This window comes from Elephantulus edwardii, unplaced genomic scaffold, assembly GCF_000299155.1.
Source record: "Elephantulus edwardii isolate Elephantulus edwardi_28Jun2011 unplaced genomic scaffold, EleEdw1.0 scaffold00536, whole genome shotgun sequence".
Taxonomy (NCBI): Eukaryota; Metazoa; Chordata; class Mammalia; order Macroscelidea; family Macroscelididae; genus Elephantulus; species Elephantulus edwardii.
Window position 1 is genome coordinate 6765 of NW_006400286.1, and position 23216 is coordinate 29980.

General features: G+C 41.4%; 1 protein-coding gene across 1 annotated transcript in view; it reads left to right on the plus strand.

The window, feature by feature from the left end:
* Positions 1–1667: 1667 nt before the first annotated feature.
* The window catches only part of LOC102852234 (TFIIH basal transcription factor complex helicase XPB subunit-like), a 46024-nt gene continuing 24475 nt past the window's right edge, over positions 1668–23216 (plus strand). The window contains exons 1-9 of the mRNA XM_006903206.1: positions 1668–1695; positions 1998–2203; positions 2752–2988; positions 4439–4488; positions 4905–5040; positions 5173–5337; positions 5637–5841; positions 7209–7523; positions 20750–20934. Of these exons, the coding sequence (XP_006903268.1) occupies positions 1668–1695; positions 1998–2203; positions 2752–2988; positions 4439–4488; positions 4905–5040; positions 5173–5337; positions 5637–5841; positions 7209–7523; positions 20750–20934 (1527 nt within the window). The remainder of the gene's footprint in view (positions 1696–1997; positions 2204–2751; positions 2989–4438; positions 4489–4904; positions 5041–5172; positions 5338–5636; positions 5842–7208; positions 7524–20749; positions 20935–23216) is intronic.

Genomic DNA, 23216 nt, shown 5'->3' on the forward strand with positions numbered 1-23216 from the left:
TTTTTGGTGCATGTGCCATCAAATCAGATCTGATTGGTACAGGAGGAAATTGTCCCTCCTTCTCCAGCAGAACATCTGGTGGATTCGAACCCTATACCTTTGGGATTGCAGTACAGCTTCTGGCCACTAGGCCACTAGAGCTCTGAAAATGCTTTCTAGTGAAGCAAAATCTGGAGGGCATTATGTTAGGCATAGAACAGGTTCAATGAAAAAGAGGGAGACATTGAACAAGATGGACTGACTCAGTGGCTCCAGCCATGGGCTCTCTCAAGTAATGTGAGGACAGTGCTGCATAGAGCAGTTGTACATACAGTTCCAGGGAGTAAGTACCAGCTCCCTGGCGACCTCCCATCAGTTTCTAAGGCTAAATCATAGCACCTAACAAAAGTAACATGAGCCGTTTAATTGAGGTAAATCTCTTCATATATACACATAGATAAGCTTCACTGCTTTTGCTTCATTAGAAAACTTACTTGGCTGAGAATCTATGCAGAGTATTATTCCCTCTCCCCATCTTTTTCCTAAATGCCAGCCACATGTTTCCTTCAAGTTGATTCTTGTTCCTCTGTAAACCCGGTTTGCTTTGTTATTCACATAAAATGTCTTATTCTTTCACTTACATAACATGACTATTTTGGATACATAGTACTGTCACTCAGGATCTGTTTTATTTACCCTTTCGGCACTTAATAGAATATTTATTGTTCACATTCTTTCCCTGACAAGGCTTGTAATGTGTTCAGTCTTAACCCCAGTGACTCAAATAGTGCCTGGTAGATATAAACAAAACCCACTGCCAAGAAAGTATACCCCAACTCAAAACGACCCTACAGGAAAGGGGAAATTTCCCTACACGGTTACCAGCATGGCAGCTTTGTATCAGCACCCTTTTTGGTTAGCAGCAGTCCAACTGACCACGCGACCAAAGCTCCTAAGTACATAATCCCAAAACCAACTCCGTGGAGTCCATCACGATTTTTAACGACCCTTCAATGTAATTCTTTACACAAGTCGTCCATCTTTCTCTCGCGAAATAAGTGGTGGATTCCAGAGAACTGCTGATCTTTAGGTTTGTAGCAACACTTAATGCGCTACACCACCACAGCTCCTTTGGATGTGTTGTGTCCTTGTCACGCTGAAAGCCAAACATTAAGTAGACCCTCCAGCGGGCAGCGCATCACACCGGAGGAGACGGCCCATCCTTCTCCCACGGAGCAGGTGGTGGATTCGAACTACAAGCCTTTGGGTTGCAGCGCAGTTTCATACTACTAGAGCACGAGAACTGCCCTTTGGGTATACAACAGAACTAAACTCCTCTACTGTCCCCAAGCTTTACAGGAGGAGACAGTCCTCCAGCAGAGCAATTGGTAACTGCTCATCATTCAGTCTGCAGGGTAACAGAACGCAGGACGTCATCTGGGATCCAGGCCACAATACAGGAGCGATACAACCGAGTTAAATGGAGGAGTGAAAGAAGACGAAGAAAAAACCGCAGAGGAACTGGAGCCGCACGGTTTCATCGCTGCGTCTGCCCCGCCCTCTTGGCGTCGAGGGCGGGACTTTCTGTATGGGCGCCAGAAGTGCTTCCGGTGTGGCCCGGATATGCCTGTGTGGGCAGGAATCACCGCTGTATGATCGAGGCTTCAGTTGTTGTGGGTTCGCTAGGCATGGGCAAGCGAGACCGCGCGGATCGCGGTAAGACGTGGCAAGTGCTCTGGGTTCCTCTGTCACCATCCGCGCGTCCGTCCCAGTGTTGTAGCTGCTGCGGCGTCTGGCCGTGGCTCAGTCTTGCTTCCGCGGCCTCTCACACCTTGGTTTCCAGGTTGCACCCCGCGGAAGAGGAGGTCAGGGATCGGGGCAGCAGGGGTCCCGGACTTGGTGGGGAGGGTCGGAGGGGGGGCGATAAGGCTTCGCGCAGCTTCCTTCGGAATGCTGCCGCCGTATGAAGGCAGCCGAGACTCTGGGGAGCCCACCTCTGAGTTGGTATTTTTTTGTAGATAAGAAAAAGTCTAAGAAACGGCACTATGATGAGGAGGACGCAGAGGACGATGAAGCCCCTGGGAACGAGGCTCAGGAGGCAGTGCCTTCAGCGGCTGGGAAGCAGGTGGATGAGTCGGGCACCAAAGTGGACGAATACGGCGCCAAAGACTACCGGGTTCAGATGCCGCTGAAGGGCGACCACGCGTCTCGGCCTCTCTGGGTGGTGAGCCAGCCTTGGGGCGGTCTCCGCAGCGGGAAGCGGTTAGAACCTAGACCTCCCAGCGCCAGGGAGAAGTGCGTGTCGGCGGGAGGGACCGCGATCATTCCCAGCTCAGCAGTCCAGTGAGCTGGCACGCCGGCCAGACCTGAGCCTCCTCCACCCCCTCCTTGGACCTCCCTTCACGACTTTTCTCAGGCTTGGCAGGAGAGATTCCCCCCACCCCCCAACTAAAGTTAGAATAGTTTATTTACCTATTTTTAAATATTAATGCAAACGATATTTGCCAGGTAGAATTGTGCAATTTGGAAAGTTCTACATTTAATTGAAATCTATCCAGAATGTCGTGTTGGGCTTTCCCTGTGAAGAATAGTGGCATATAGTTAGCTCCTGTACTCCTGAATCCGGCTGCGGTTAGCAGTGGGCTGAAGGAGTGCTTATAACGTGCTCATGGTGTTACCCATTATTCTCTTGGTAATGAGAGTTTATCTTTTCTTAATGATATGAGACAAATGGTTTCTGCAACTTTATTATTACTGCTTCATGTTTCTTAGGCTCCTGATGGTCACATTTTTTTAGAAGCCTTTTCTCCTGTTTACAAATATGCTCAAGACTTCCTGGTGGCTATTGCAGAGCCAGTGTGCCGGCCAACCCATGTGCATGAGTACAAGCTAACTGCCTACTCCCTGTATGCAGCTGTCAGTGTTGGGCTGCAAACCAGTGACATTACTGAGTACCTCAGGAAGCTTAGCAAGACCGGTGTGCCTGATGGAATCATTCAGTTTATTAAGGTGAGTGGGAGCTGAAAGCAGTGTTTTTACCCTTCCTCAGAGTGGACATGTTGTTAGCTGTGATTGCCATGAAAATAAGTTACTCTCATCCCACTTTGTGGAGAATGACCAACCAGATTAGTGGCTGCCGCTCTGGGTCCACCTTGCTAAAGCCACATTTCCTGGAAGCCACTCAAAGCCAGTGACAGAATTCAGAACTACTGTTAGCAGAGCTACAGGTACTAGTACAGAACTACTCATTCGAATAGATTTGCTTGACTATGCAGACTGATGTGGGTGGTACATTTTATTGAAGGCTAAATCTGTGCATGAAGCTAATCATCAACATTATCCATTAGGTCAAAGTAAAATGTTAAGGATAGAAGTGGAGAAGGTTCCATGTGAGCAGCAGTTTACTGTGATGTGGTTAGTTCTGAGAAAAGGATGATTCGCATTCAGAAGAGCAGGTGGATGGCTTTCATTGTCCTTGTTTTTGTGTTACAGGGAACCAACCCATGGCTGACTCTGCAGTGGGTTTTCAGAGGCAGTTAATCACACAAAAAGAGACTGACCATCCTTTATCTGTGGAGTAGCCAGTGTATTCGAAACACATGCCTTGAGGATTGCAGCACAGCTTTTTAACACTAGGCCACCAGAGCTTCCTTTCATTGTCCTTAGCTGATCTAAAAGAAGTTAGGTTCAGATATCCAGCTCTGGAGTGTTAGAACACGGGTTCCATAAGTACCATGATGCTTCCAGTCTTGAAGAAGCTGATGGGACCCTGGAGGGAGTTCTCCTATGATGTTCACGATGCCCTAGAGTAGATTCACTTAGAGGAGTCTGTACCTGGCTGGTTTAAGGCTGTGCTCAGCTTTGGCAGTATCCCCTTGTGCAAATCGAAAGTGTTGGCTCAATGCAGGGATTGATCCAGAAAGGCAGCAGTAGGCAAGATATGTAGCATATTTTCATGGTCACTACATTATTTTTACTTCATTCCAAACTGAAAATACTTGGGAACCTTGAGGCTCCATTAAGAGTTAGGTATTCTAGCTGGGAAAATAACAACATTGATGAGGAGACCAGGAGCCTCCTGCATTTTATTTATGCAGCATTTACTGTGTCTGCCCTGTGCTGGGGGCTATAGTAATACTCAGGTGGGTTGGAACTCTAGATTAGAGTAGGGCTGTGGGAAAGAGTAATTTTTATCTAGTGTTTTACAATCAATCAATCAAGTGGTGTATATTAGATAGTGACACAAAAGGAAGGTTTGTTCTCACACCCTAGAGTCTAATCGGAATTTCTTTTTACATAGATTTCACTTTTTTAGGATTCACACTGTGTCTTCAGAGATCAAAAGCACTTTTCACTTGGTATTAAAACATGACTAGTAAAGAGTATGTTCTGAAGCTTCCTGAAATCTGAGATGTTTTTGGCTAATTTCGCATGTTTGCTGTTGTCACTTTTTTTATAGTTGTGTACTGTCAGCTATGGAAAAGTCAAGCTAGTCCTGAAACACAACAGGTAAGAAGTTCCTTGCTAAGTCCATTCTAGTATACTTGTTGTTTATGCACATGAAGTAAGATTGAAGGCTCCGATAACCTGTAGGACTGTCTACTCTTTACCTGCACATGTATTGTCTTGAAGCTTAGCTCAGAGAAGCAAGAAAATTGAGGCAACCCAAGCTGGAATTAGCTGTTGGGCCCAGTTCTGCTTGGTAACCCTGTGACCTAGACTCCCACTTACTTGGCTTCGAAGTTGAGGTTCCCATACAACACTCATCTGTTAAGGTGCAATAGCACATATCTTAGATTGACAAAGGGTTGTGGACCATCAGGATGCTACAGAGAGCCACTATTTTCAGACTAACTGTATATGCAGTGGAACCTTCTAGAAATGATGTACTAGATAGTAGGTATCTTCTCTTCCACTGTTTGTAGGTACTTCGTTGAAAGCTCACACCCTGATGTCATCCAGCATCTTCTCCAGGATCCAGTAATCCGAGAATGCCGCTTGAGGAACTCTGAGGGGGAGGCTACTGAGCTCATCACAGAGACATTTATGAGCAAATCTGCTGTATGTAAACTCAGATAACCCTGGGAAGTGTCTCTTTAGACATTTCATTCCTCTTAAGTGTGTATAGTCCTGCATTTACCATCTAGTGGCTTTCTAAGGTTGCATTAAAATTCGAACACTGCTGTCTTACAGATATCTAAAACTTCTGAAGTGAGTGGTGGGCCGTCTACATCCCGAGTGACAGATCTGCAGAATAAATCTGACATTCCTGCTGACCTCTTTGACTTTTATGATCAAATGGATAAAGATGAAGAAGATGAAGAGGAGACACAGACAGTATCTTTTGAAGTTAAGCAGGTTAGTAACTATGTCCTTCTGGCTTGAGGAGTTGAGTTGCCTCTCCTTTATTGGTACCTGGCATCATCCCTTCTAATGAGTTAAGGTGTAGGTACTTCATTCCTTAGGCGGGTTAGGCCAGTCTTTACAAGTTGCTGGAGAGAACAGGAAAAACAGTGTCATTGTTATCAAGTAAGGTCTGAAACTGTACAAATCTGGAGACAATTCTTTGTTTTGGTTATTTGACCTTCTAGAACATTGCCATTTTTTAAGGGACTTAGATTTTAGCAGAGTTGTATAATGTCATCCTTACTCCTCAGGAGATGATTGAAGAACTCCAGAAGCGTTGTATCCACCTAGAGTACCCTCTCCTGGCAGAATATGACTTCCGGAATGATTCTGTTAACCCTGACATCAACATTGACCTGAAGCCCACAGCTGTTCTCAGGCCCTACCAAGAGAAGAGCTTGAGGAAGATGTTCGGAAATGGGCGTGCACGCTCTGGAGTCATCGTCCTTCCTTGTGGTGAGTGCTCCCTAAGGACACATGGTCTCCACTTGTCCCTAAGTCACTTTACCAGTGGACAGCCAAGCCCATTGATTCTGGCCCATTCCTTTGACAGGTTATTTGTCAAAGAAATGACAGATTGACATATCTGCATTGAGTATTGCTATGTGTAGGGCTCTGGTCAAGATACTAGGGAGGATATACTGGTGGTTGGAACAAAACTTCTGGCTTCAAGGAAACTTGTTCTGGTATGGGAGACAAATGGTAAACCAGCTCAGCTGTGCACAGTATCTTGGGTGGTAATAGTGAAAAAATCCGTGCTGTGATGGCAGGGAGAGATTATTTTACATGATCTGTTTAGGCTCCAAACCACTTATTCTTGGTGATTTATTACATTGGATGAGTTGGAGAAAGGGTTTGCAGCAATGAAGGAGTGAAAGCCCAGAATCCCTGTGAATGTTCATTGAAACTAATAAAATTTAATAATAATAAAAAAAAAAGAAAGGGCAAATCTGAGATCTTACACTTTTTGTTTAATGTTAGGGCTTTGGTCAGAGTTCACAGTAGTCCTACCTGGTAAGTGTCTCAGAGTAAATTTAAACTCAGTGCTTTTGAGTTGGTTCCTAAACATAGGGCCTCTCCATTGGGTTTTTGAGGCTGTCAATCTACACAGGAATCAACTGCTCAGCTTTCTCCTATGGTGCTGCTGATGATTTCAAACTGCTGGAGACTTGTGTTGCCATTGTAGAAAGAGGAAAGGGGGCAGGGTTTCCAGGGGAAGAATTTGAGGCTGCAAGTTGTTTTTCTATTTTGATTCTCCATCAGTTATTTTGGTAACAGAATAACCATTGTTGCAAAGGAATAGTTTAGTTTTTCCCTTTCCTTTCAGATGGCTAGAAAATTCAAACTGAAGTGTGAAGCTCCAGGAATGTCGTAGTCATCCTTGCTGCACTCCTTTGTTCTCAGCCTGATTTTCTGGGTAGTGATAACAACTGTTTTTGTTGGACACTTAAAGTTTTCATCGTGCCAGAGACTGTACCCTAGCAACATTTCTTTGCTATGACCTTAGACAAGGTCTGACTTGTCTTCAGTCTTTTGAATGATGGTAATAGTATCCCTAAAAATCATAGATTTTTCTTTTGAGTTTTCGATATTTAAAGCATGTCAAAAGCACAGAAAAGTCCTGAAAAGTTGCTTAGCTTTCTCATATAATGTCTGTGAAATGGGCATGTCCCCTTTTTATAAGGAAGGAAACAAGCTTAGAGCAGTATATATCTCACAATTCACTCTGATGATTGTTGCAAGTAATCTGCCTAAATTTATCTGCTGCTGAGTCCCTCCATCTGTCTGTGGCTTTAGGTAAGACCACTATTGGTTTCTTGTAGGTGCTGGGAAGTCTCTTGTTGGAGTGACAGCTGCATGCACTGTTCGAAAACGTTGTCTGGTGCTGGGCAACTCAGCTGTATCCGTGGAACAGTGGAAAGCCCAGTTCAAGATGTGGTCCACCATCGATGACAGCCAGATATGTCGCTTCACCTCAGATGCCAAGGACAAACCCATAGGCTGCTCTATTGCCATCAGCACTTACTCCATGTTGGGCCATACCACCAAAAGGTCCTGGGAGGCTGAGCGTGTCATGGAGTGGCTCAAAACTCAGGAGTGGGGCCTCATGATCCTTGATGAAGTACACACTATACCAGGTAAGTACATTAGGTACTGAGCCACCCACTGGATGACAGGAATTAAGTTCTGATTCTTGACTTGGAGATGGACTGCTGTATGGACCACTTCCTCCTTGATAGAAAGATTTGGTAACTAAGTAGTGCTTAAGTGTATGTAGAAGGAGGGTGTGATTTACAGGTTTAGAAATCTGCTAGAGAGTCAACTATGAGTGATTGCAACTCAATGGCAGTGAGTGAGTGAGGTCTTCCAATACCTATTGAATAAAAATGAAAGGTTTCTTGTTCACAAAATGAATGCCTTGAACCTCTCTACTGAAGACAGTAATGTTGGCTGATAGTTTTGTGACATACACTCTTTTAAAAAAAAATTGTAATTTTAGTGAATGTTTACAAAGAGATTGGTTTTTCATTCATTCATTCATTCATAAACATATTTTCCCCCTCTGCTTCCCTTACTTTGTAATACTTTTCAAGTTCTAGATTGTTCATTGTCATAAATAAATGTCAGATCATCTATTCCTTTTAGATTGTCCTTCCCTTCACCTCTTCTATTGCAATGATCATTATCTATCTGTGCCTTCATTTCCTGCTCTCCCCCACCTGTACGTATGTTTTTTAATAATCCTGAAGTATTTCCTCTATTCTTTTGCTGAGCATTTGTCAAATGACTTTTCTGAATCAATTGATAAGATCATGTGATTCTTTTCCTTTGTTTTATTGATATGATGGATTATTCTCATTGTTTTTCTCATTTTAAACCATCCTTGCATACCTAATAATATGAGTCCCACTTGATCATGTTGGGGGTGCTGTATGTGTACACACCCATAGAGAGTTGCACTGCCAACTTTTCTGGCAGTTCAAATCCAGCAGCCACACCACCAAAGAAAGATGGATAATCTCCTCTTGTGTGATTTGCAGCCTCTGCAAACTCACTGGAGGGTCAGCTGTGAGTCATTTGAGACTCAACAGTAATGGCAATTTTAGATTCTACTGGCTAGGATTTTGTTGAGGGCTTTTGCATTTCTGTTCATGAGAATTATTGGCCTATTATTTTCTTTGGAGTGCTGTCTTTACTTGGCTTTAGTATCAGGATTATGCTTGCTTCATAAAATGAATTTGAAAGTATTTCATCAGTTTCTTTTTTCTGAAATAGTTTGAGTAGGATTGGTGTCAGCTCTTCTGAATATTTATAGCATTTGCTGGTGAAGCTGTCTGGGCCAAGGCTTTTTTTGGTTGGGAATTTTTTTCATGACTTACTCAATTTCTTGTTTGCTGAAAGGTCTGCTCAGATCTTTTACTGCCATGTCTTAATTGATGTGGGCAGTAAAGTTTCATTACTATATTTTGTGGCTCTATTCTTTATATTGTATCTATTAACTAGAGTTGTGTCCTTTTGGTAAGTTGACTTTTTAATCTTTTATAATGTCCTTCCTTGTCTCTTATGCTAGTTTTTACCTTGAAGTCTCTTTTACCAAGGATCATTATTTACGCTTCTGTTCTTTTTTTATTGTCATTTGCTTGATATTTCCTCTCCATCTTTTGATTTTTAGTCAGTCTTTGTCTATCTTAAGGTTTCTCTCCTGTAAACTGAATATTGATGGATTATTTAAAAAAGAGTAGGATGGCATGGAGATGACTAAGTCTCACCTCCTAGCTACACCAAGAGTTCCAGTCTCCATCAGCAACATCCACAATACATAGCCAATTCCCCTAAGGTCAAACATGATCCCCATGCTCCCACATCTACTTCTGCTAATTACAACATCAGTCATACTGCTCTGCTACTGGGTCCAAAATTTGTTTTAAGGCCACATAGAATCATATTCACAGTTAGGGGCTTTACTAGGAAAGTTAACAGATTACTATTCAGATTGACAACAGAGTACAGTTTTGTCAATGAGGACATGCGTACAGGCCATTTGATCTTCAGTCTTGTGGGTTAGGTCGGTTTTGCAAAGCTCTCATATAATCCTGAAAATCTTTCCTCAGTCTTCCAGCAGGTTTGTAGAAAGGCCCCTTGCTCTGGCAGTCCCAAGTCAGCTCTGTCTCATTTCCGTTGTTTTTTCTCTGCTGAGGCTACTACTATTGTGTAGGTCCTGCCCTGACTGGCAGTAATCTTTGAAGGATGTTCACTACATTTTCTGCTGCTTCTTCCTTGGTAGTAATGAGATTGCCAGTCTTCTGCTCCTCAGCTTGTTAAATCTAACAGGATGGGAAAACTGGTCAAATCCCATCACAGGTTTTTTTATACTTACTTTTATGCCTATACAACCATAGGAGCACTGGTGGCCTAATGGCAAGAAGTTGTGCTGCAATCCCAAAGGCACACGGTTCAAATCTACCAGCTGCTCTGTGGGAGAAGGATGGGCAGTCACCTCCTGTGTGAATAACTGCCTCAGAAAACCCACTGGAGTGTCAGCTGTGGGTCGGTTCCGACTAGATGGTACACAGCAACAATAACCATATGGCAGAAGTTAAAGTCATTGGCTAAGAAAGCACCACATGACCCTACAGTCATATTTTCTTACCCATTCTACCAATCTTTTTCTCTTGATTGGTGCCTTTATTTAATTCACATTAAGTGTAGGTTTAAATAGGCATGATTTTGCTGCTCTTATTTTTTTTTCTCCTCTTTTGTTGATGATTTCTTTGATTGTTGTTGTTATGTGCGGTTGAGTCGCTTGTAACTCATGGCAACCCTATGTACAACAGACCTAAACCCTGCTCTATCTTGTGCCATTCGCACTGCCTCCGACACACCCATCCCGATTACCCTAGACACTGAGTCAATCCACCTCATAGAGGGTCTTCCCCTCCTGCACTGTCCTTCCACCCTCCCAAGCATGATGTCCCTTTCCAAGGACCAGTCCCGTCCAAAGTATGTCAGACGAAGCTTCAGAATCCTTGCCTCCAAGGAGCAGTGACTGTCAGAAGAGACCAAAGTAAAGTGGGAAAATGCTGAAGAGAAAAATGAGCAGAAGATTTCAGAGGGCAACTTGAGAAAACAAAGCAAAATATGTAACAGAATGTGATTTGGGAAAACTCGCTAAACCTTTTTCAAGTTGAAACAAATTCAAGCCTTGAGTTGCAATGCATAAAGATTATCTTGGTAAAATCAGGAATGATTCAAAAAGCATCACTGAACCATTTCAGATAGCAGCATATGATCAAGCGCCAATGGTAATGAAGGAAGAAGTTAAAGCTGCACTGAAGGCATTGGGGGGGAAAGGCCCCAGCAATTGATGTAAGACCAGTTGACATGTTACAGAAAACAGATGCATCCTTGGACATGCTCACTAATCTATGCCAAAAAAATGGAAAACAGCTTTCTGGCCAGCTGCCTTGAAGAGGTCCATGTTTGTCACCATTCCCAAAAATGGTTATCCAACAACATGTGGAAATTGGAGAATATTATCATTAGTATCACATGCAACTAAAATCTTGCTGAAGATTATTAAAAACAACTTCAACAGTACATTGGCAGGAAACTACCAGAAATTCAAGCTGGATTCAGAAGAAATTGTGGTGAAAGAGATGTCATTGCTGATGTCTGGTAGATTTTAGGTGGAAAGCAGAGAATATCTGAATGGTGTTTACTTGTATTTTATTGACTATGCAAATGGCATTTTACTGTGTGGATTGTAACATATTAAGGATAACACTGAGAAGAATGAGAATCCTAGAACACTTTATCATGCTCATGTAAAACCAGTCTAGACTGAGAAGCCCTGCATGGTTTAAAATCAGGAAGGTGTGTGTCAGGGCTGTATCTTTTCTTCATATCTACTCAATCTCTATGCTGACCAAGTCACTCAAGAAGAACTATATGAAGAACGATATGGTGTCAGGATTGGAGGAAGAATTATCAACAACCTGCCTTGTTTGGAAGACGCAACTTTCTTTGCAGTAAATGAAGAGGATTTGAAACACTTGGAGAAAATCAAAGACTACAATATGGACTACATTGAAGGAAGGACTTCAGTATGACTACATCTCAAGAAGAACACAAAATTCCTCATCACTAGACCTATAGGAAAATCTCATAAAGGAGAAAAGATTGAAGTTGTCAACAATTTACTTGGATCCAGAATCAAAACCCATTGTATGTAACAGCAGTTAGAAAATTAGAAGATGTGCTGCGTCTGCTGTCAAAGACCTCCCGAGTGGTGAAGAGCGTCAGTTAAAGACTAAAGTATGCCTAATCCAAGCCATATAGTTTTAGTTACTTCCTGTGCATCCAAAAGTTGGACCATGACAAAGGATGACAGAAGAATACAATGTCTTTTGAGTTGTGGTCTTGGAGAAGAGTATTGAATATTCCATGGACTGCCAAAATAACAAAAATGCCTTGGAGGAAGTAAAACCAGGGTGTTCCTTAAAGATGGTGAAACTTCATCTCACATACTTCTGGCACATTGTCAGGAGAGACCCATTCTTGGAAAAGGACATCATGCTAGGAGAGGTGGAGGGGCAGAAAAAGCATGAGCCAACAAGATGGATTGATGCAATGACTATAACAATGATTCATGCATATCAGAGATGGTGATGATGGACCAAGCAAGGGTCATATCTGTTGTTTATAGGACTTGTATGATTTGTAGTCGACTCAGGATTCTGGGGCTTCGTCTGACATACTTTGGACATGTTGTAAGGAGAGACAGGTCTTTAGAGAGGGACATCAAGCTGGGTAGAGTAGAGGGACAGCGCAGGAGGGGAAGACCCTCTATGAGGTGGATTGATTCAGTGACTGGGGTAATCGGGATGGGTGTGTCAGGGGCAATGAGATGGGCATAGGATAGAGCAGGGTTTAGGGCTGTTGTACATAGGGTCACTATGAGTCGCAAACGACTCGACGGCACATAACAACAACAAGTCGACTCAGTGTCATCTAATGACAACAGCAGTTAGTATTGAGAGCTTTACCTTCTATCTCACTGATTCTATGTTCCATTCCTTTAGCTCATTTAAACTTCCAAAGTCTTAATCACTTTCCCAAATTTTAATATTCTAATTTCAGTTTCCTGTTTCTCTGGCTTCAGTTGTACATTGATTTAATCTGTTGGATCCTGTGCAGATTTGTTTAATTCTTCAAGAGTTTTGTCTGTGTTTGCCTTGATTTTGTCTGGTTTCCTCTAAGTTTCTTTCATTCTTCCTATCAATCCTGTGAAGGTACTTGATTATCATTGCACTGAATTCCTTATTAGGAAGTTCTTGGAGCATTTCTTCCTCTAAAAGAAATTGGTGACATCCTGTTCTTTTTTTAAAGAATTTGAACTTGTCTGTTGCCTCCAGGACCTTGGTAGTTTTTTGTTCATAGTCTTTCCCATTTTTTTTTGTGACTATGATAGATAAGTGTAAGATCTAGACTGAGTTGTTGATAGTTGCTTTCTAACTTCAGTCATATGGAGTAGGAGTTGGTCTTTACTCTTGTACAGTGGATAGAGCTGTAAGAGGTGTGTGTACAGCTTGCTGTGTAACTACTCTTTTCTGTTTACTACTGGAGAAAAGAGATAAGAGAAGATTAATAATAATAACCCCCACACCCAAAACACAGATGATATGATCAATAAAATAAAAAAAGAAGACCCCGAACTGAGAGGAATGGAAAAGGAAAAAAATACCAAAATAAAAAGGCAAAAATAGAAGGGGTGACAAAAGCAAAATAGCAGGTGCTTTTAGTATTCTAGTCTTATCTTTTATTTTGGAGTATTTGACTGATGCGTCTTGATTTTCTTTTTGGGTTTAGTCTTATGTGGTGTTTGCTGAACTTCTTAAATGGGGATTTCCTCATTCTTCATAATATCTGGGAAGTTTTCTTCTAGTACCTCTTCCACAATTTTCTCAGTGATTTTCCTGTTCTTCTCTTATTCTGGAATTCTAGTCATACATATGTTGTTCCTTTTGATATCATCCCACATGTTTCTAATGTTGTCTTAATTTTCTTTATTTCTTATCTTTGATTTTTCTTCTAATAAGTTTCCATTGAGGTCTTGTCTTCTAGCTCACTCTCTGCTCCATCGCTTTTGTACTTTTTTGTCACTCCACATGTGTTGGACACTTCTGCCATTTTGGTCTTAATATTCTAGATTGCATTTTCATGCATTTCTGTTATTTTTAGTACTGTACCCTCTCTTATGATGACTTAAGTTCTTGTATCTTTTTATTTATCGTTTTTATTCTCTCTTTCATCTTTTGTATTTTCTTCCATAATTGTGCAAGTTCTTCCTCATTGATTTCTTCTGGCTCCTATCTCTGGGGTATTTGCCCTCTTACTGAGTTACATTGTTTCTTCCACCATTTTCACCTTCTTCCATAGCTATTAAAATAATTCACTTCAGTATATTTCTTCTGGTTTTCTACCTCAATGGTATTCCTTTTATTTGTGGCTTCCAGTGTTTCTAGAGAAGCCTCAATTTGTTTTTCTGTGTTTGAAGCTTCCTGGTGCTTTCTTGATGTTATGTGAAATTTTTCTTGAAAAATGTTAGGCCATTTCTATTAAGTCTGTGTAAGGTGTTATCTTTATGATTGTATTGATTAATTGCAGGTTAAAATGTCCAGTCTATGGGTGAGTCACTCACTACTGAAAGTGTGTACTGGGAAAATTTGCTGTTCCTAAAGTCCTTCAGGTTCTCTTGTCTATATTGCAGTCCTACAGGAATCTTACCTTAATGTAGTTTCTTCTCCCAAACTCTGTTGTCATCCTTTATCTGTGGAAGGGCTGAGTCAGCTCTCTTTTCTGCAGCTCAGAATGCCAGTTGAGAAAGTCTTTTCCTGGCTTGTAGTTCTGTGTGCTAAACTCTCTTGTTCTGTTTGGCACCTACGATGCCCTGCAGCAATGGAGGGAAGGATCTGCAATGTGGGAACCTTTCCCAGGGGAGTTTCAGTCCCTTCTGTCCATGCACGAACCTAAAAGTGTCGGCTTTGGTGAAGAGTGTTTCACCTGATGGCACCTTTAGTCCTTACTCATTAGCAGCACTTTTTTTTTTCTTTTAAAATTTCATTCACATAAAAACTTGTTTATTAAACATATCACATTTTGAGACTAGAAACAGTAAAGTGCATGAAAATTTTAAAATATAAATTTCAGAAAACTCTTCTAGCAGCAAAAAAGCAGAATAAAGAAAAACTTAAAAACACAGACACGACCTTTTCCTGTTACTGTGCCATAACTAACATCAAGCAGCCAACGCAATTTTCCCCCCAGAAACAATATTGCATTCACTTCCTCTTGAAGTCACAGATTTTCAGATGGCCCCTTGGGGGGGGGGGAATTCAATATAGCTACAGCATCAACAGTGGGAATAAACCAGTAGCTTCTTAATTCAACCCTGACAGACAACAGAAACAAAGATAAAAGCATATGATGGCCATTTGGCAGCTAGAGTCAGAAAAAATGATTCAAGGCTTTCAATTACTCTTGTTCTTTCTCTTCTCCCCCATTCCTTTCCACTGTCACCGTAAAAACAAACAAACAAACCGCAAAACCAATATATAAAATATCTGTATGGCTTTCCTCTTAAATTTTGATCAAGGTCTTCTTATTCAAAGTATTTAACATTTGACAGTAATAGTAAAAAAATTATATAGATCATATACTATTCGATTTTCAGCATAATGAGGGAAAAGATGGGAAGGAATCAACAAAACATTGGGCACTAATTTTGTGATCATCTTTTCCATATCAAATTCTCTTTGCAAGATGTTTGGCATTATAAATCACCTGTTGTTCCCCATGAACAAACGGAGAGACAGGCATAGAATTAATACTCCTAATAAAATTATAACCAAAATGGAGCAAGAAAAAACAAAACCAAAAAATACCCCCAGAGCAATTCCTGAAAAACAATAATAATAAATAACCAAAATGAAAAAAAAAAGTGTTTTCCCAACAAACTGTCATGTGCTATTAAATGCTTGATTTTGAAACCATATTGTGAGCAGCACTTTTAAGAGACCCTTTGCAATATATTGCTTCATATCTTAACTGATGTTTCCCTGTGTGTTGAATGACTTGAAAACTTTTTATCTTGGTGTTTATTGTTTATCCGGTTGTGAAGGTTTTTGCTTTCTTTATGTTGCTGTGCAGTCCATATTCAAGGCTCTAAGTTTTGATCTTCATCAGTGAGTACTTCAGGTATTTGTTCATTTCAGTAAACAAAATTGTACTACCTGCATATCACAGTTTTGGGTGGTTTATTTTTAAATGAAGGAATCTGAATTAGGCGACATCTACAGAAGATTAACCAGAATATTCTGAGAAGAGGAAGGGTATTTTTGTTTGTTTGTTTGTTTGTTTTCAGAGTTTAAGTACAGAACATTCAAGAACTTTGAAGGAAAAATATTAATTGGTTGCTATTTACAAAATCATACCTTAACAATAAAATGATAGTTAAACCAAGCAAATAAAAAATTTTATAGATAATTTGGATGAAGGGAAGAGCAATGCAATATAAAAAATAAGCAGTTAAGTGTTGTTGTGTGCCATTGAGTCAGAACCAGCTCGTAGCTGCCCCTCCAGTGAATTTTCACAGGCAGTATGTCACAGAGAAGATTTTTCATGCAGAGCAGCTGGTGAATTCTAACCTAGTGCATTCATTATAACCTAGTGCCTGGTTAACAGCACAACTCCATACCACTAAGACAGTACAGTGCCCTCTGCTGATGAGACATTGTAATTAATCAGTTACGTTAATCATTGCTCATTAATGTTATAAAATGTGTATGAATGATCCAAAACAAAAAAAAAGGGGTTGTAAGACATTTTATGCATTGTTCTATTAATCAGAAGTTTGAATCAATTAACGTCTTGTTAATCAATGAATATGTTAGGTAGCTCTTTTGGCCTGCTCCATAGGGAGTTAACTCATAGTGCAATCTCATGGTTCATATCCACCTGCAGCTCTATGGGAGAAAGACAGCTAAGCTCCTTCTGTTCACTTCACAGCCTTAAAACCCCAGTTAGAGGATCAGCTAGAATTGGTTCCATCTCTCTGGCAATGAGAGTGAATGCATATTGGAATACTGGGCCCAGCCTGAGTAAGAGTTCTTCCTGTGAGTACTTTGTGAGAGAGGTGATGGGCAAAGGCAACCTGAGCTACAGGTACCCTTGGTGACTTTTGAGAGTCAGCTCATAATGAGCAGTAAACAACAGAAGAGTCCAAACTACATCTAACCTCTCCTTGTGACAGGCACCTTGATTTTGGAGGTGCCTACTCAGGCCTTTGTTTTAGAAACACTGCATCACTGCATGGTTGAAAATCAGGAAAGGAGTACATCAGGGATGTGTCCTGTCATACCTCTTCAATCTATATACAGAACAGATCATTCAGGAAGCTGGGTTTTATGAAGAGGAATATTGCTTCAGGATTGGAGGAAGTCTTACCAGCAACCTGTGCTATGCAGATAACACAGCCTTGCTTGCTGAAACTGAGGAGGACATGAAGTGCTTGCTGCAGAAGGTCAAGGACTGTAGTCTTCAATATGAATTAAAGCTCAACATCAAGAAGGAATGATTTCTCACTACTGGGCCAATTGGCAGCTCCATGATAGATGGAGAAGAGATTGAATTGAGATTGTTAAGAATGTCAGCTTGCTGAGCTCCACAAGCAGCACTAATTGGCACCAGTAGTCAAAAGACAAATTGCACTGGGAAAATCTGCTATCAGGGAACTCTCCAGAGTACTACTGAGAAGCAGTGATGTCAGTTTAGAGACTTAGGTGCACCTGATCCAGGCCATGGTCTTCTCAGTTACGTGCTATGCGTCAGAGAGCTGGACAGTGAGTAAGGGTGACAGAAGAATTGATGCCTTTGAGTTGTGGTGCTGGAGAAAAGTCTTGAACATACTATGGACTGCCAGGAAAACAAGTATGAAATCAAGTTTCTCCTTGGAGCCTAGGATTTCGAAGCTCCGTCTCACATACTTTGGGCACTTGGCCAGGAGGGACCAGTCCTTGGAGAAGGACGTCATGCTCAGAAGAGTGAAGGGACAGCACAGGAAAGCAAGAGTCCAGATGAGCTGGATTTATACAGTAACCGGGGCAATGGGGGTAGTTGTGTCGAAGTCAATGAAACTGGCTCAGGACAGGGCTGGCTTCAGAACTGTTGTACTTAGAGTCACTATGAGTCCCAGGCAACTTAGAGGCACATAACAACAACATCGTTACTGATATAATTAGCCCTTTAGAGGAAAGATCCATGGACTTGTGTACCATCAAGTCGGAACCGACTAGTTCACCCTGTAGCAGATTTTCAGACAGTTTTCACTTGAGATTGCCCATCCATCTCTTGCAGAGCAGCTGGTAGATTTGAACTGAGTACCTTTGAGTTGGCAGCTCTTTACCAATGAGCTACCAGAGCTTGAAGGAGTATTTATAATACTTATTTTCCCAGTTTAAACATTGGCCAAATGATAATGAGCTGTATGGCCATCCCAAAGGTATATGATTCAAATCATCCAGTGACACTGCTGGAGAAAGGTATTACTTAAAAATTTTTTTAAATTTCATTATTTTTATCACAACTTGTTTTAAGTCTTCCTTCCACCTTGATGTTATGTTCTTCATATGGTTTGGCTTCTCAGATTGTTTGGTCAGCAGTCAGATTGACTAGGTACAGTGAACGAATACTGCCCTGGCACACCATCCCCTGGACGTAATCCATGCAGTATCCTGTTGTTTGAACAACTGCTTCTTAGTTTATGTACAGTTTCCTCATAGCCACAGTTAGGTATTATGGAATTCCCATTCTTCACAGTGTTACCCGTAATTTGCTATGTACTACATTACCAAAAGCCTTTACATAGCCAATAAAAGATAGGTAAACAGCTTTTTGGCATTCTTTGCTTCAAGCCAGGAACTGACATTAGTGACATCATTCATTCTATGTCCTCTTCTAAATCCAGCTTGCATTTCTGGTAGTTTCCCTCTGTGTACTGTTCTGGTAATGAATGCTGGGGTCCCTGGTGGCCTCCCCTGACTACATGCACAAAGAAGGGATGGTCATATTGCATAGGGTTTTCCTGCCTGGGAGAGGGAGGGATTGTAGTCTCCTTAAGCTTCTAGGATGTCAGGGGAAGGGAACAGTGAAGGAACTGGAGTTTGTGCTGGGTGCCCACATGAGCTCAGGTCAGGGCAGCAGCAACAGCAATAACTAGAAAGTAGTAGACTGAAAGGGGGTGAGTAAGTAGTAGGACCAGATGGCCTAGTTCTCAGCCCTGAGGGGTGACGAAGATAAGCCAGAAATCAGAAGACCTGAAATGGGGCATTCCAGATGCCCACAGCCTGTGAGATCATATATAAATGGCCAACACCTCCGTAGGCCCTCCAGCTTCCTCCATACCCTGTTCCTGGGTGAATATGGATAAAGATGGGACAAGCTACCTGGGTAGAGATGGGATCAGTGAGTTAGTGGCTGAGGCAGCTATCTTGCGTTGCAGCCTTGGAGGAAGCTACCATTTGTCTGTTCTTAAGGATTGTTTGAGTCCACCCCTGACTTTGCTGGGATGTCCCTTCTTTCCTTTTTAACTCCTTCACATGGTCTGTCTCTATCTTTCACCAACCATTGCCTCCATTGCCTTACCTTAATAAGCCTTTTTCACTTGTTTTGCTAAATTTACCACCATGTGTGCACCTCTTCATTTTTCAGTCAACCACAACTCACCCCCTCACAGGAAACATTAGCAAGTGGTGATGACATAAAGAGAACTCTAGTTTTAGCACATTTTCATCTTGGAAATCTTACTGAGATTCCACTCTTGTTGAGTCAGAAGTGACTTTTTAAGTGGCTATTTCCAGTTAACCTGCATGACTCTTTTCTCTACTTCTCTTAACTCAGCAGTCTCTTTGAATCTGTAACAGGAAGTTTCCTTTCAGTAGGGGATCTTTAAAGACTTAATCCCCTAATTAATATTTGTCAGAAGCTCTGATGGCCTAGTGGTAAGAAGATGCACTGCAATACCAAAGGCACTTGCTTCGAATCCACCAGCTGCTCTGCAAGAGTCTCCTCCTGTGTGATTTATTGCCTCTGAAAACCCATTGGAGGATCAGCTATAACTCAGTTCTCATGTGACAGCACACGGGAGCAACAACCATGTGGGGACCTGAGGGAGGAGCAGAGTAGAGCCACCTAGTGAGTCTTGCTGATGAGGGACCAGCATGGAAACCCAAGGACAGCATACACCTCCTATGACAGCCACAACCTCCTTCCCATGGACAAAGACCTTGCTGTCCTCGGAAAGGTCACCAAAGGCATTTTGGGCATGTGCCAGAACCTACCATTCTGAAAATACAGTCGGAGAGAGAAAACACTTGTGCCACCTTGGCTCTAGAGAACTGTGGTTCTCCTGTGAGGGCAGTGGTGCAGAATAGTGGCTGGTGACCCCCGCAGGGCTCCAGAGGTGCAGTCCAGCTAAGAGGGTAAGGTGATGTCTTCATCCCCCATTTTCCACGTGATGCTGATTTTCCCCACAACCACCTGGTCTTTGAACACTATCTTCTTAAGTGAGGGGTGATTATATTAGAACTTTCAAAAGGTGCACCCATGGAACATCTTTTTTTTTTTTTTTAATTATTTTATCTTGTACTCAGCTACTTGTATATTTAATAAATCATAAACAATTACAACATTCAAAAGAAAGAAAAGACAACTTTGTTTCACAGGTTAAATTTAAAATTGGTGCCTCATGAGGGCAAGGTGCCTGGAATAAAGCCTGAGCTTTATTTTCCTTGGGCTTACTTTCTCTCTTGTTTCTGGAAAGTTGGTGAGAAACTAAGCAGTGCCAGCTTCATTTTACTCCTTTAACCCCACAGATTGGAAGAAGGCGTGTGACTCACTGCCTCTGAAAACCTGATGGAGGGTCAGCTCAGGCTTGGTTCTGACTACAGTACATAACAACAACAAAGCCCTAGAATTCCAGTAGTCTTTTTTGCATCATTTAGAACTAACTTTCATATTAAGTGTTGGAGATAGAAATCTTGATTGCTGAACTATATATATAGAAGTACACTTAGCTCATGCTTTCACAAAGCTGTTTCTTCCTTTTGTTCTCCTTATTCATTTGTCTTTTTAGTTGTGATTGAAAGTGATGGTTCTGTATTTATGCCGGTCATTCCTTTCTAAAGCTAGATTCTTGTGACCCAGAAACCCAGAGTTACCCAAGGTGTACCATGGCCAGTGTAAGTCACAAACTCTGTGTGGTACATGAGCATGTTTAAAAGTGACAAGTAACTTCTTTCTCCCTCAGCCAGAATGTTCCGGCGCGTACTGACTATTGTGCAGGCCCACTGCAAACTGGGCTTGACGGCCACTCTTGTCCGGGAAGATGACAAGATTGTTGACTTGAATTTTTTGATTGGACCCAAACTCTATGAAGCCAACTGGATGGAGCTTCAGAACAATGGCTATATTGCCAAGGTCCAGTGTGCTGAGGTACCTGCCCCTCCTAAATGAAGGGTGGGGGGATACTTCCACGGGTGATACTTAGGGTGAGTCTGGGAAAATGGAGAAGGTGAAATCCTCCTATCAGACAAGGGGGTTGGGCCGCTTGCAAAATCATATTGGTTACCTGTACTGGACTTTACAAATGAATAGCACAGGATAACTTGTTCAGAATCACATAATCAGAAGATAAATTTAGAATTCTAGTCCATGTTGACTTGACTTCAAGGTCTACATGCCTTCTGCTCCTCTAAGTAAGTAGCACTAGAGTTTAGAGCGTCCTGCCTACCCTTACCCCTTAGGGGTTCTTGACTGGTCCTGTGGGATGACCATCAGACTATATAGTACCAGTGTTGATGCTGTTGGTTTTATGGCCCCCAGATAGTAGCTGTGACCTTGATCCTTATGTTTTCTTAGCCTTGTATTTTTATGAGAATTTCTTTTTTACAGCATTTTTTACCCTGCAGTAAATATCTGTCCATGTATATATTAAATTAAGGGATAATTGTGCTCAGAAAGAATTGGCTTTTACTTGGTAGGTTGGCCTCTTTCTTGAAAGGGGCTCTTGACTAATAGTAAGCTCTAAGAGCCTATGAAGTTAGACTTGCCTGTTGAAAATGTGTCCTTTAATCAGAGTCTTTGAGGCCTGTTTCCAACTAACTTCATCTCCTTTTGCTCTTCTATGTCTGTTTCTCTAAACAAATATTGTTTAGAGTTGCCATTTTGTTTCTATTTTCATATTTATGTAAATAGAATATAATTTTAATGTGTAGAGGGTTATTTTTTTTTTTTTGCTTTTGTTCAGTTTGATTTTTGTGCAAATGCTATGTAATATATGTACTGTTGAGTTGAAACTGACTCCTAGCTGAATCTCTGTTGGGTTTGCCGATACTGTAAAGCACACAGTAGAAGACACTCATTTTTCTCTCTTGGCGCAGCTAGTGGATTCAAACTGCCATCCTTTGGATGAGTAGTGCAACTGTATACCCACTAGGCCACCAAGAGCTCCTTTTATGTGCAAATGTATGGAGTAAAATCTGCTTGCATTCTAGTTTCTAGACAATAGATTCTAGTGAGTGACATTATTGAGTGATTATAATATTCTTCATATTGTGTTAAGTTCCTGGTGATAGCCCCACTGATAATTGGTACAATAGATTTCATTCCATCTTTTCTTATCCCTAATGTTTTTTTCATATTTCTAACTTCTCAAGTGGAAATAATTGAAGAAAAATTTAAACTTCATGTTGCAACACTGAAGGAGTCAGTTGCCAAAATATTGAATGATATAGAAAGTGTCGCGTTTAGGCGGCACTGAAGACATTGGTTAAGTAAGGCTTCAGAAATGGGCAGAATAGCAATTGGGGTATTCTAACAAACAAGCCTTGAATGTGTTCATTTATGCTAAGAAATTTAGAACTAAGGTATGTGGCCTCCTGACTGGAAGAGATCTATATTTGCTCCTATTCCCCCAAAATGCTGATTAATCTATAACCATATCACCCTGAGCATACCTGATTTCGTCCAGAAAAAAAATAATCCAACAGAATGCAGAAATTACTAAATATCATTCATTTCATATGAAAGTAAAATCTTACTGAAGATTTTTTTAAAAATAGCTGCCAAAGGGAACTAGCAGAAATTGAAGCTGGATTTAGAAGAGCCTGAAATGAGGGATGTCATAGCTAATGTTGGCTGGATCTTGATGTAAAGCAAAGAATACCAGAAAGGTGCTTGCTTGTGTTTTATGGATGATGTAACATTATTTGACTGTATGGATTATCATAAATTAAGGATTACATTGAGAATAATAGGCATTCAGGAACATGTATTTGTCATCATAGGGATCCTGTGCATAGACTTAAGAAATTATTCAAACGGGATATTGTTGTTGTTGTTGTTGTTGTTGTTATGTGCCATCGCGTTGTTTGCGACTCATAGCGACCCTATGTACAACAGTCCTAAACCCTACTCTATCCCATGCCAATCACATGGCCTGTGACACACCCATCCCGATTACCCCAGTCACTGAATCAGTCCACCTCATAGAAGTCTTCCCCACCTGTGCTGTCCCTCCACTCTACCCAGCATGATGTCCCTCTCTAAAGACCGGTCTCTCCTTACAACATGTCCAAAGTATGTCAGACGAAGCCTCAGAATCCTTGCCTCCAAGGAGTAGCCTGCTTTAACCCTCTCTAGGGTGAATCGGTTTGTTTTCTTGGCAGTCCATGGTACATTCAGTACTCTTCTCCAGCACCACAGCTCAAAGGTGT